General features: G+C 57.8%; 1 protein-coding gene across 7 annotated transcripts; it reads left to right on the top strand.

The window, feature by feature from the left end:
* The first annotated feature begins 1,832 nt into the window (after window positions 1-1,832).
* On the top strand, window positions 1,833-10,381 carry SLC37A2 (solute carrier family 37 member 2). 7 transcript variants are annotated; one of them, XM_083808215.1, is made up of 20 exons: window positions 1,833-1,992; window positions 3,548-3,629; window positions 3,715-3,802; window positions 4,145-4,223; window positions 4,356-4,491; window positions 4,731-4,807; window positions 4,884-5,050; window positions 5,439-5,476; window positions 5,772-5,924; window positions 6,006-6,096; window positions 6,184-6,246; window positions 6,738-6,823; window positions 7,658-7,706; window positions 8,043-8,116; window positions 8,443-8,521; window positions 8,637-8,734; window positions 8,861-8,925; window positions 9,144-9,192; window positions 9,683-9,715; window positions 10,169-10,381. In XM_083808215.1, the coding sequence occupies exons 1-18, from the start codon at window positions 1,934-1,936 to the stop codon at window positions 9,184-9,186; spliced, it is 1,527 nt and encodes a 508-aa protein (XP_083664341.1). In that variant the 5' UTR covers window positions 1,833-1,933; the 3' UTR covers window positions 9,187-9,192; window positions 9,683-9,715; window positions 10,169-10,381. The 7 variants fall into 7 exon arrangements, with proteins under 7 accessions (XP_083664341.1, XP_083664347.1, XP_083664342.1 ...); XM_083808221.1 differs by lacking the exon at window positions 9,144-9,192; XM_083808216.1 differs by lacking the exon at window positions 9,683-9,715.
* Window positions 10,382-12,927: the final 2,546 nt, after the last annotated feature.

The following is a 12,927-nucleotide window of genomic DNA, read 5'->3' as shown; positions in this document are numbered from 1 at the left end:
CAGAGGTTGCACCATAACCTATCATTAATGCTTACTGCTTGCCACATGGGTGCTGGCTGACGGGATGCCAGGGTCATCGCAGCGTGGCCACCGCTGGGCACCCTCCTGCCACCTCTCCAATATTAACCCAGGCAGGAAGGGCAGGCGACCGAGCGCGCAGCCCTGCTTCCACGCTCTTCTCCCCAGGATTTCTGCTTCCGAGCATAACCCTGCACTGGTCAGGCATGCAACAAACCCACGACCCCAAACCATGGTCCGGAGGTGGCTCATCAGCTTGGGGCTGGTGCTATTTATTAACCATGATTTGCGTCATGGGGAAGATGCCGGAGACATATGGGGCACTGAGAGTGGTTTAATGGGGTGCCAGTGCCTGGAGGGGACTTGTTGCCCTCGGCCGCCCCTGGAGCTGGGCTGGGGACATCACCAGCCCCTTCCTTGCGCCCTGGGGATGGGGAGAGGAAAAGGGACCCCCCATTTTCACCCCTCTGATGGGGTGCAGGGCCCCTGGCCAGGTGCAGGCTGCACTGGGGCTGAACTCAAGGGGATTGAGGTTAAATAAAGCTATCAGTGCAGCATCCTCGTGATCTGCCCCTTCTATCACGCCAGCTGATGCTGAGTGGTTCCACTTGCACCCCCACTGCTGTGAGTGGGAGTCTGGAAATCCCTGCAAATAAACTCAAAGCCAGCCAAGGGCAGGGCTGTAGGGGCCAAAATCAGGCCAGGGAAAGCCTTGCCCCCACAGCCACTTGCAGCCACGTGCTTTCTGGGCAGGATGGAAAGGCAAGTGGAAAAGTTGAAACCAGCATTTTCTGCTGGAAAAATCGCATCCAAGGGAAACTTTCCAGGTGCCTACCCACTGGGGAAAGACTCTGGCCCTAAAACAGCTCTTTGGGGAGCCAGTGGGGCAGCTCATCCTAAAAGGCTGCGAGTGATTCAGCTTCTGAGGGGTCGGGGCTTGGCTCCAGCAGCTTTCCTCGTCCCACGATGCCCAATTCACTTCTCCCTCTTTCCAGCTGCTCCAGCTGCCTGCGGGGCTTGAAGCTGATTTTTTTTTTCCTTTGTTGCCAGAAGTTGGGTGGGAGCAGCCGCTGCTTTTGGTATCACCTCCTGCAGCTCCTTGTCGTGGGCATCGCACCCATCCCAGCTGCTGCTTCCAAGCTGAGGCTCCATTGGACATGGGAAAGGGATCTGAAAACCCCAGTGCCTGGGGGCTGGCTCCTCTGCTGTGGACAGTGACTTTTCTTGGGTTTTTCCTTTGGCCTTTTTTGGTTGTCCTTTTTTTATTTTTTGTCCTTTTTTTGTCCTTTCCCCTCTTACTTTTTTTTTCCCCCTCTTCCATCCTTTTTATCCCATTTCATCCTTTTTTGCCCTTATTTCTCTTTCTTGCCCCTTTTTTTTAATCGTTTTTTCTTTCTTTTCTTGTCCTTTCTCTTTTTCCCTCTTTCATCCTTATTTTAGTCCTTTTTTTTTCCATTTTCCTTTCCGACCCTTGTCCTCTTTTTCCTTTCTCGCCCTTCTGGCCTGTCTTCTTTCTCACCCTTTGTCCTTTACTTTTCTTTCTCGCCCTTTTGTTCTTTTTCCTTCTTTTTTTTCTTCCCTTTTCGTCCTTTTTTTTTTTTTCCCCTTTTTCCCCCTCCTTTTTTCCTCCTCCCCCCTCCCTTCCCCCCCCCCCCCCAGTCCCTCAGCCATTTCCCAGCCCTTCAGCCGCCCTGGGGCTGCCCTCTCGGGCCAGGCTCCGAGCGGCCGGCTCCTCGCCTCCCCTTCGCGATGCGCCCGCGGCTGCCGCAGGGCCCCGGGGGCACCGGGGGCAGGCGCGGGGCGGGCGGGGCAGGCCCGGGGGGGCGGCGCCGGGGCGGTGCCGGGCGGGGAGCGGCGGCCCCGGGGGCCGTAAAGCCGCGGGCGCGGGGCCGGGGCAGCTCCGCCGCCGCTCGCCATGAGGGCAGCGCTCGCCCCCGGCGTCCGCCTGCTGCGCGCCCTGCCCCGAGACAGCCGGTGAGCGATGGGGGCTGCGGGGCACCGGGGGACCGGGGCCCGTCGCGCCTCGCCTCGCGCTGCCCGCGGCACGTGCCGGGAGGGGACCGGGACGGGGGCCGGGGGGGCTTGGCCGGGGGCAGGGGGAGCCGCCCCCCGGGGAGCCGCCGCCTCCGGGATGCTGATTTCGTTCCCGGCGTGGACGTGCTCAGCCCTCGCAGCCGTCCCGCCGGTGCCGCGCCGTGCCGCGCCGTGCCGTGCCTGGCCCCGGTCTGGCTCCGTGCCGGGAGCTGCCCCCGCCGCGGCTCTGCCGCCCCCCGTCCCCCCCCCGCCTCGCTCAGCTGCGGGAGCCGGGACGTGCGCGGAAAGTTTCCCTTCCCCTTTTTCTGCGGCCGCCGGCAGCGCCCCGATTGGCCTTGCGGTGCTGCCCTGCGATTTTTATTCTATTTAGGAGCAATATTATTATTAAGCTATTTTTTTTTTTTATTTTTGGGGGGTGGGAAACAGCGATTTCTCTGCGTTCACAACCGCCGCCGGCCCCCCAGAGCAGCGCTGTGCCCCGGCCCTGCGGGGCCGCTGCGTGCTTCTGATTCCTGCCGCCGGCGCTCGGAAGAAGAAGCGAAACTGCGAGGAGGAGCAGCACCAGCAAAAGACCCCCCCAAAAAGCTTTTAGCTGGTTGTTTTTGGGTTTTCCTCTGGGGCTGGAGTGAGCCATAACGCTCCTTGGGCTGGGATCTCCCAGCCGAACCACTTGTTTCCGTTGGCTCTGCTTGGCGCAGCATCCTCCAGAGACCCCCCCGTCTCCGCGTTCACCTGCACACCGGCGCACAAGCCCCGTGTTTCCCCGTTTTCTTACATTTAATTGGAGCAAACAGGAGGGATCAAAACGGGCAGTTCCCCCCCCGGCCCCGCTTCCCCCTTCTTTTTTCCATCTCAGCTTCAACAAACGCCGCCAGCAGCAATGTGAGTCAGCCGCTGCTTCCACCCGTGCCCCCGCGTGACACCGGCAGCACTGCCTCACCCCGCGGTGCTGGGGGGAGGCACCAGCCCCAACCCAGGCAGTCGCTGGCGATTAGCTGTAATCCCACTGTTATCTTTAATCCTGATGAAAATCCCAGGGACGGGCTTGGCCATGGGACCGGGTGCTGCTCTACCCTGGGAAATACCTGTTGTGGAGCACAGCCAGTTCAGCTCACCCATCCTGCGTGAAAGCTCCCACCATCCTTGTGTGGTTCGGGGGGCGGGGGTGGATTGAGGGGGAACTGAGCGGAAAGGACCCTGCTTTTCTTCTTTTCTGTGCATTTCAAAGGAAGACCCCCAGGTCTCCAGTATGGGTTAAATAAGAGCAGCGTGCATATATCCAAAAATTGCATTCACCTGATAGGATTCATCCTGGCACCTCAGTGGTCCAGGTGGCTCTCATCCCCCTCATGTCATGTTTTCTCCAAAACGCATGAGATTTTTTATATTTTTTTTTGGAGGGGAGGGGAAGCTGGGTTTTGTCAGCTGGGACAGTTCTGGTGTCCCCTGTCCCCATCCCACCAGCCCTGACCCCTCTGCTCGCTCTCTCCTGCAGTTACCGGGGGCTGACGCTGGTGCTGACCTTCCTCTGCTACACCAGCTATCACCTCTCCCGAAAACCCATCAGTATCGTCAAGGTGAGTGATGCGGCATACCTGCCCCCCCAAACCCAGCCATGGCAGGGCTGATCTCGCTCCACTTGCTCTGTGTCCCCCCTCGTAGAGCCAGCTGCATCCCAACTGCTCGGCGCTGGGCACGAACCCCCACAACGGCTCCAACAGCACCACGTGGTGCAGCTGGGCACCCTTTGGTAAGACTTGGCCTCCCTAATCCCCCAAATGCACCTGCGTCTCACTGTGCCCCCCCCCCCCCACACTGGCTCTGTCCCTGAAGCCGGGGGTTGTTTTGGTCATTACTGCGTTGGGCTGGGCGGGCAGGGGGGTGCTCATTAAGCTGGTGGCAATCAAGTGGTGTGCTCATGCCCAGTGCCCTGGGCCAAAGGGCAGGAGCAGTGTAGTGGATGTTGAAATCGGGACTGGACTGGGACCATTCCCCTGTTCCCAGCCCTACTGTGAGACCCCCAGGGAAGAGGATTTGGGGGTGAGGACAAGGACGGGGATGTGCCTGAGCCCTAACATCGTCTCTTTTCCAGACCAGGACAACTACAAGGAGCTTTTTGGTGCACTGGACAATGCCTTCTTGGTGGCCTACGCCATTGGGATGTTTATCAGGTACCCGGGGGTCAGCTCAGCTCCTCTGACTCAGCCCAGTGCCCACCAGTTTGCACCAGTCTGCTTGGAAAGCTGTTTCCCATTGGGATGGAGGTGTGCAAAGAAGAAACCAGCTCTTCCCTCTCTCCACAGTGGCATTTTCGGAGAGCGGCTGCCCCTACGGTACTACCTGTCAGGGGGAATGGTGCTGAGCGGGCTCTTCACGGCGCTCTTTGGCCTTGGCTATTTCTGGGACATCCACGTCCTCTGGTACTTCATCATCGTGCAGGTGTGTCCCAGCCTTGTCTCACTTCAGGAGTGGGAAGCACCCAGGCATTTCCTCCCCGCTCAGCGTAGGCGCCGAAACTGCCGGCCCGGTTTGGTGAGCGCCAGGCACGCCTGGCCACCACTCCCAAATCTGCTCCGGGAAGGATGCAAACGCCCCCAGGATTGTCCCACTGCCTCCTTTGGCCACGGCACAGGGAGAAAAAAACACCCAAACCCGCGTGTTTGCTCTCTCCCTGCCAGGTCTGCAATGGGCTGGTGCAGACGACTGGCTGGCCATCCGTCGTGGCTTGTGTTGGGAACTGGTTTGGGAAGGGAAAGTGAGTGTTTGTCCCTGTCCCTGTCCTCGCTTGCACCCGCTCGGCGCTGCTGACCCCACCGCCTTGTCCCCACCAGGAGGGGTTTGATCATGGGCATCTGGAACTCACACACCTCTGTGGGCAACATCCTGGGCTCACTCATCGCGGGCGTCTGGGTCTCCTCCGAATGGGGCTTGTCCTTCATCGTGCCCGGCATCATCATCGCTGCTGTGGGCATCGCCTGCTTCTTCTTCCTCGTGGAGCGTGAGTGGTGGCAACGCGCGGACACCCAGCACAGTGCTGAGATCAGTGGCACCGCAGTTTCTGTCTTTGTCTGTCTCCGAGGGTTTTGGTGACCCCAAACAGCGATTTCCCATTGGTGACAAGCAGGGATATATCCTTGCTTCAGCACTAAAAGTGGAGCAAGCACCACAGGGATGCTCAGCATCCTTTGGGGTCACAGCCTGGCCGCCTCAGTGCCATTCGCTCCTCATAGCCTGCCCAGCTCAGAAACATGAAGGAGGACCCCATGCCTTTTACCGGGCTGTTTTGCTGCCAGGGATGCGGGTACCTGGGGGTGCAGCCCAGCACAGGCAAGCAGCTGGTGCAGGGCTGCTCCAGCGCTCCCAGGGATGCCCTTTTCTTCCGGCAGATCCTGAGGACGTCGGCTGCAGCCCACCTCTGCATCACGTGAGTCAAATCGCTTCCAGCCTGCCCTGTCCTGGGCTGGGGGGGTTGGTGGTTCACAGCAAACAGTGCCAGGGAAGTAGGCTCTCGCTGGCCACCAGCTCTGTCATCCAAGCTTGTAAACCCCTTGGTGTTATGTCAGAAATCTGAGCGATGTTTGACTGCCGGGGAGGATGCTCATTGCATTGGTGCAGGCATCCTATGGGCCAGTTCTCGGCCTGAGCCGTTCACATCCCAGCAGCAAATCTTAAGGTTTCAGCCCTGTGCAGCGACCAGAGCTGCATCTGCTTGCTTTTAGGTGCTGTCAGATGAGAAGGACCCTGAAGGGGTGACCTCTGATGATGGGCCACTGGGTGCCTCAGGCCACAGCAGCGCTGAGAGCTCGGAGAGCCCCAAAGAGCCGCCTGAGGAGCCCGAAGCCATCAGCTTCCTTGGGGCGCTCCGGATCCCTGTAAGTCCCTTGCTCCATACCCTGGTGGCAAAAAATTGGGGGAAAAAAAAGCTCTCCTGATGTCTTCTTCTCTCCTCCCAGGGCGTGGTGGAGTTCTCCCTTTGCCTGCTGTTTGCTAAGCTGGTGAGCTACACCTTCCTCTACTGGCTGCCCCTCTACATCGTGAATGTCGGTGAGGTTTGGGAGGTGCTGCAACAGAGCCAGGTGGAGGGAAGCCCTTCTCTGCACCCGGCCCCTCACCCAGCTCCTCTTTCTGCAGCGCATTTCGGTGCCAAGGAAGCCGGGGACCTGTCCACCCTCTTTGACGTCGGGGGCATTTTAGGTTTGTGGTATGGCTGGGCAGAGGAGGGTTGGATGGGGATGGGCTGGGGACAGTCCTGCCTTTCCAGGGGCCTGATGGAAAGTCCCCTTCATAGGAGCACCGCAGCGAGGTCTATTCCCTGCCTGTAGCACTCAGTGGGTACAAAACACCCCTGGCTTTAATTTTGTCACCCAAGTGACCATTGCAACACCTTTCCCTGGGTCTCTCTTGCTCAGGCTTGCCTTTTCCTTAAATGAAAAATACATTTCGCAAGCATGGAGGAGAGCTGAGCTGAGTGCGGGGAAACCCTCGGCAGGGAGAAAGAGGCTGTTCATGGATAAAGCAAAGCTCTTCACTCTGATGTTCAGATATTTAACGTTGGGGGATCCCACTCAGAAGATGGGACAAAAGAGCATCCTGACACAGCAACCCATTTGATTTTGGGCTAGCCCAGTGTGCAGCTTTCCGCTGTTTTGCCCTTGGGACTGATGCCAATGACTCCTTTTTCACAGGAGGGATCTTCGCTGGGCTCATCTCCGACTACAGCGGTGGCAGGGCCACCACGTGCTGCGTGATGCTGGTGGTGGCTGCTCCCATGGTTTGTGTCATGTTGGGGACAAAGCCCGGCCACGAGGGCCCCAGGCAGCTCCTCTCCTCTGGCCCCATTGTGTCAGAGCCACTTTTCCCCTTCCTGGCACTGGTCATGCATTTGGCTGGGATTGATCAGTGATTCCCGGGGTGCACATCCAGACCTGGGAGTTGTAGAGTCCTGAACAGCTGGAAAAACATCCTAAAGGGATCTTTTTCCTCCATCCTGCTATAACTGCGCTCTGTCTTAAAGCCCAGGCAATGCTGTGGCAAAGCCTTGGGAGCCAGCTGAGCCAGTCCAGCTTCTGTCGCTTTGCTTTGCACCCCAGAAGCCCGCAAACGCAGCTCCCATGCTGAGAACCAGAGCACCTGCACAGAGCTCACTTGGCTTTGCCTCTGCAAAACGCAGCTCATCAGCTGTAACCGCAGCCCAGCTGGCTCGGGGCTGGGGGCCTGCTCCTTCCCACAGCCCCTCCAAAGCTGGCATGTGCCGAAACACGGCGCAGCCGTGGGACACGATAGCACCAGTGGGGCAGGTCAGCAGCTGGCGAGCCATACCAGGCCATGAATTGCAACAGACCCTCTGTCTAGTGTTCTGTCTGGCAGGCAGACAGCGGGACACGGAGCCAAGCCTGCATCTCTCCGCCCCCACCCCAGCTGATGCTCGCCCCTTCCCACCCCATGTGGCAGGGGGCTGCAAGCTTGGCACGGGGCACAGCCATGATTCTGGTGCCCGGTGGGCTCCTGCCTTCTCCATCCCATGCCCTGGGTGCTGCTCCAGTGAAAACACTCGGGAAAGTGGCTGGGATATTCAGGAGGGGTTTGTCCTGTGTCTGTCTTCCAGCTGTTCCTGTACAACCGCATCGGACAGACCGGCATCGGCACGTCCGTAGGTAGGAAGCTCCTTGGTGCAGTGGCTCCCATCACTGACAGGCAATGGGGCAAGAAGCTGAGGACCCTCCTGGCTTTATTTCTCCCCTGGGGATGGGATTTGGAGAAGGAGGTCCTGGATGGTTGTTTGCTACCATTTGGGGTACCGCTTTGCTACTTCACTGGGGAAAACATGATATAGCGAGCACCGTGTCCGTGCACAGACCAGGGACCGCTGGGGACAATGCGCCCAGTGTCCTGGTGCTCCCTGCACGCAGACTGAGAGCATGCAAAGGCTCAACTTCTCTCCATGTGCCCTGGCTCTCGGCCTGACCCTGGGGCTGTCTTGTTCCTCACAGCGATGCTGATTGTCTGCGGCGCCCTTGTGAATGGCCCCTACGCTCTCATCACAACGGCGGTGTCAGCAGATTTGGTGAGAGTCACAGGATTTTTGCATTTTTAGCTGTGTTCCCCAATGCTTCCGACTCACGGCAAGGAAGAGCAGGGCTGTCGTGCCATGAGATTTTTTTCCCTTCAGTTCCTCACCTCCTCTGCCACATGACTCCACTCCTGTCCCCTTGCACATCCGTCAAGCACAAACCCAGTGGAAATATTTACTCGTAAATCATCTGGGAGTGCTGCAACACTGCTCGTGCCAGGAGTCAGCATTCAGTCATCCCGTCCAATGCTGGAAATTGCCAGCACGAACGGCACTCGATCTGCTTTTCTTCCTTATGCCTTGCTCCTCTCTCCCCACAGGGAACCCATGAGTCCCTCAAAGGAAACGCGAAAGCCCTGTCCACCGTCACAGCCATCATCGACGGCACGGGATCCGTGGGTCCGTGTGGCTGAGGGGTGCTGAGTGCCTGTTTCTCCGGGCGCTGTGAGGGGGTCCTTGTCCCCTCTTGCCCTTGTTGGGGGCATCCCCTAATGTGCCTTGTGCCCCCTGGCAGGTGCTGCACTGGGCCCACTGCTGGCGGGGCTTATCTCCCCCACAGGCTGGAACAATGTCTTCTACATGCTGATTGCAGCTGATGGCCTGGCTTGCCTGGTAGGTCCTTCCGAGAAGGTGCTGCAGGGGTCCAGTGCAGGCTTCAGCCCTGCAAACAGGACTTTTCCCAAGGAAAAGCCTTAAAATGCATCTGCCGGTGATGGCACCTCACTTTTCCTCTTGCAGCTTCTTGCTCGTGTGGTGGTCAAAGAGGTACGCGGGTGGTGCGGCTACATGGCAAGGAAGAGAGGGTACGTACGGCAGAGCCTGGCGCCTGCGCTGCTCCGGACAGACGTTTGCTACCCCTTGCTGTCGCTGCTGCACCTCCATGCGGGTGCCGTGCCCCAAACAATTCCCAGGGCCATGTCCCATTCCTGTGGGGACAAAGACATTGTGGGGGCATCATGGGGGAACTGCAGCCGGCCGTGTCTCACAAGGCGCTGAGCGCACCCTACTTGTGTCGTTGTAGCTCTAGCGTGCAGCTAACAGAGTCAGTGCTGGATGGGAAGTAGCTTGGTGTGAGTATCTCCAGCCGCCCCCCGCTTAAGCCCCCAGAATTAAATGCAAATGCGAGCCTGATTTGTCCTGATGTCTAGTTTGGCTCAGTGGGGTCACGAACAGCTGCTCTACTGACAGCTTTACAGCCGAGGAGGCAAAGGATCACACTGCAATGGCCAGGGAAGGGAGTGTGGGTGGGCATGCAGCAGGTCCCCATCTCCAGATGACTTGTGACACATTAGCCCAGATGCCTGATTAGCAAAACATTGATTAATGCACTTGAAATGACCGATTGATAGGCCAGCATGCCCACCTATGCTAATGAGCTAGGTTATGCAGATTCTGAGCCTGCTAATCAAATCTGTGGCCAAACCACTGTGGGGAGGGTGCACACAATCTCCAAATCAGCACCGGCCATCTCTAATTGCCACCAAAACCTGTTTGTGAGCACCAATGAGGAAGGGGCCCAGGCCCCGCGAATGTTCGGTCCTTTATGTCTTGTGTTTGCAGGTGAAAGAGCAATAGGCTGGGCCATGTGCTACGGTAAGTGTGGCCCAAATCTCCTGCTCCAGCCTCTGGTGGAGGGCTGTCAGGCTGGTGCCAAGGCTGGTCAGGGTGAGGCCAGTCCCAGCCATGCTGGAGCCATCCCTGCCTGCACCGCAGCCCTGCTGTTTCATGCTTCAGGAGCAGCCAGCTCGGCTTGCAGCAACTCTGCAATGCCTTCTGGCCTTTGGAGAGCGCGTTGCCTCCAGAGCAGCTTGCAGATGTGCAAATGCTGGGTGGTTTTTGGGCCACTTGCACTTTGGCTGGAGACAAAATGGTGGCTGGATGCCCTCCTTGTGCCTGCTGCTCCTGGTGGTGCGGACGGGGCAGGGGTTCCCCAGCAGAGCTGCTTTTCCCTTCCTTCTCTCCTGATGCCGCGGATGGTGGAGGATGCCTCGGTACCCGGCGAGCAAGGCCAGGCACCACGCTCAGCCACTTGCTTCTCTCCCGCAGGTTCGAGCAGTTTTGATGTGCCCCCGCCAGCAGCTCTGTGCTGACAGAGGGAGGAGAAGCCGGGGCAGGCCGGCAGCGCGCCATTGCCACCACCACGCTGGCCCTGGGCCCGTGCCGCCGCCATTTTGCCTCAGAGGGAGGAGCCAGCCGGCCGCTTTTCTGGGCCAACTCTGCGCCATCGGCCATTTTATCAATAAAGAGGTGCGAAGCCTGTGTTTGCTGCTCCATGCCCTTTCCACCCCATGGCAAGGCTTGGCCAGATCTGCCTGGAGCCTGGGGTGGATCACATGTACCAGCGCTCGGTATTTCAGTATGTCGGACCAGGAGGATGGCACCCCAGCACCTAGAGCCCCGCCTCACCGACAGTGCCTCTTATTCTTCATAAAGGACATTCCTAGGTTGTTTGCTGAGCCCACATTAAGCTGGTTTTGCTCCGTGCTGCTCAAACAATTCACAAAAACAACCACAACAAAAAAAAGCATTTTTCTCAATTCTGCCATTTAGCTGACAAAAAGGGACCGGGTAGCCAGGCATCAGGCTCCGAAGGGTGGCTCCCCTTGTGCTCTGTGGCTGCTCTCCCTTGCTGCAGTGCAGGAGGCTGTCGGTCTTTGTTAGCCACCTCCTAATTAGAGGAGAAGTGCAATGGGCGCAGGCCTCTGTGTGGAGGCAGGTCCAGGAGGCCTCATCAGTGCTGCCTAATTAGCGCAGGGCCAGCTGTGCTGCCAGCTGTGTGCTCGGGGGGGCTCCACCTTTGGTACACGAGGGGCGATGGCAACCGGCATCTGCCATGGGCTGACGTTTGCGTGCAGCTGGCGGCTGAACTCCGGTCAACTTCACCTCCTCGGATCTCAACCCAAGGAGAAAACATCTGGGCCCGGTGTTTTTTTATTAAGTGCTGATTTCATCAGCAGAGGGGAAAAAAATGGATAAAAGACGAAAAAAGACCTGCGGGCCAGTTGGACTGGCTCCCCGTAAATCCCTGGTGTGGGAAGCGGCAGCCGGACAGCCATGGCCATCGCTACGCACTGGGCCCCGGGCAGCCGCGCTCACTGCTGGGGCTCTGAATGTTCCCCCCCAATGGAGAAAATGGGGACGAAAAGTGCTGGGGCTCACAGAGAAAAGCGAAGATGCTGCCGAGCCGGGCCAAGAACAGTTGTTTCAGTACACATGGGACTACGCTTTTCCTTAACAGCCAGCCACATTGTGGAGGAGGACAGGGAGGCTCAAAATACAAGCTTTAAACAAGCAAAAATCCCACAAGCAATTCCACAAGCTCTGACATACACAGGGGGGCTATTGCAAAAGCAAGTTTTTTTTCCTTTCTTTTTTTTTTCCTTTTTTTTTTTTTTTTTTCCCACCTTCTGCCCTTTCTTGCAGCAGCCTGTAGTTTTTCTGGGATGAATTTAAGTTGGGCTGCGTCCCTCTCCAGCTGGGTTTGGAAAATTTGAGCAGCCTTGGCTGCGGCTCTGGCAGCGCTGCTGAGAGTGAGACGAGAGGGCGGACAGCCTGATGCAGTTTTCAACAGCATTCGTAGAAAACGGAGCCAAATGCCAAAAATAAAACAGATTTCAAAGACCAAGGGGTGGGTGGGAAGCCAGGGGCATCCCCTGGGTTTGTCCTGGCCAAAGCCAATTTCAGCATCACAGCCAGGGCTGTGCAAGCCTGCTGCCATCCTGCAGCTGGGAGGAAATACTGTGCTGCAAGTGAGCTCATTCAGAACCTCCCCGCACCCCCCCTTTCTGCTTTCGACCTGGGAAAAGCAGGATTTTATGGCATGAAGGCTCTCTGATGGCGACGTGCTTCAGGCACATGTGGGGAGCAGTCACCATGTGCCCTTCCACAGCTGTCCCCATCCCCGTGTGCTTTCTGTCCGTGCTGCCAGCGTCCCGTGGCGATGCGGAGAGGTGTGCCGGGATGGGGCCACGCGTGCTTCGGAGGGACACCGGCTGCAAAGGTGAGGAGGTGGCTTGGGCAAGGTCCGTAATTACCCATCCAAGGAGCAGCCAGCAGGCGCTGAAGGGCTTTTTAATTAGCAGCCAAAGGCAAAGCGGGATTCAGCAGCAGGAAGCTGAAGTCAGCAAAGTCAAGGTGGAAATAAGAGGCCAGTTTTTACCAGTGAGGGTAATTAAATGCTGGCAGAGCGCAGCACGAGGCATGAGGAATTGCCATCACTCAAGGACCTTAAATCAAGAAGAGCAGATTCTCCAGCAGACACTTGTGCTCCCTTTGGCCTCGTTTGCCGCCCAGCAAGGAGGGAGCAGCCACCCTGAGGATGCCCCTCGGCTCACATGAGCCCATGGCAGCCAGCTGGGTACCAGCATCCCCATGGCAGAGCATCCCTGCTCATTTCTAATGAGCTGGGCAGACAATTCAGTGGAGGAAAGGGCTGTTTTCCCACCTGACCTGCAAGCAGCTTGGCAGCCCTCCTCTGTGCGCACAGAATCTAATGCAAACATCCTATTTGGCATGGAGGGAGGGCTTCTCTTGGTGGGATTTAGCATGATTCTCCTAGATGGGGCTGGCTCCTGGAACACGGAGCACCCAGTGTAATCAGCCTGCAAGAGGAAAGCCGGGAGCATTTGCTTGCGGTCATGGGAGAAAGCTGGGCTGGAGCAGGGCTTCTTGACTGTAACATCTTCCAGACTCCCAACGTCTTCGCCAACGACTGAGAGGTTAGGATTTAAGCCAAAACCACCCTCCTGCTGCACTCTTAATTACAAAATAAATAAATAAGTACATAAATGAGGGTGCTAGACAGA

Source organism: Anser anser, assembly GCF_964211835.1.
Source record: "Anser anser genome assembly, chromosome: 22".
NCBI classification, from domain to species: domain Eukaryota; kingdom Metazoa; phylum Chordata; class Aves; order Anseriformes; family Anatidae; genus Anser; species Anser anser.
Note: the sequence above shows the minus strand (reverse complement) of the source record. Positions and strands in the feature narration are given on the sequence as shown.

Coding starts and splice junctions, on each gene's coding strand:
- SLC37A2 (XM_083808216.1), top strand. CDS start 1,934: ATGAGGGCAGCGCTCGCCCCCGGCGTCCGCCTGCTGCGCGCCCTGCCC. Junction 3,803..4,144: donor GTGCAGCTGGGCACCCTTTG/GTAAGACTTGGC, acceptor TCTCTTTTCCAG/ACCAGGACAACTACAAGGAG. Junction 8,522..8,636: donor CGACGGCACGGGATCCGTGG/GTCCGTGTGGCT, acceptor GCCCCCTGGCAG/GTGCTGCACTGGGCCCACTG.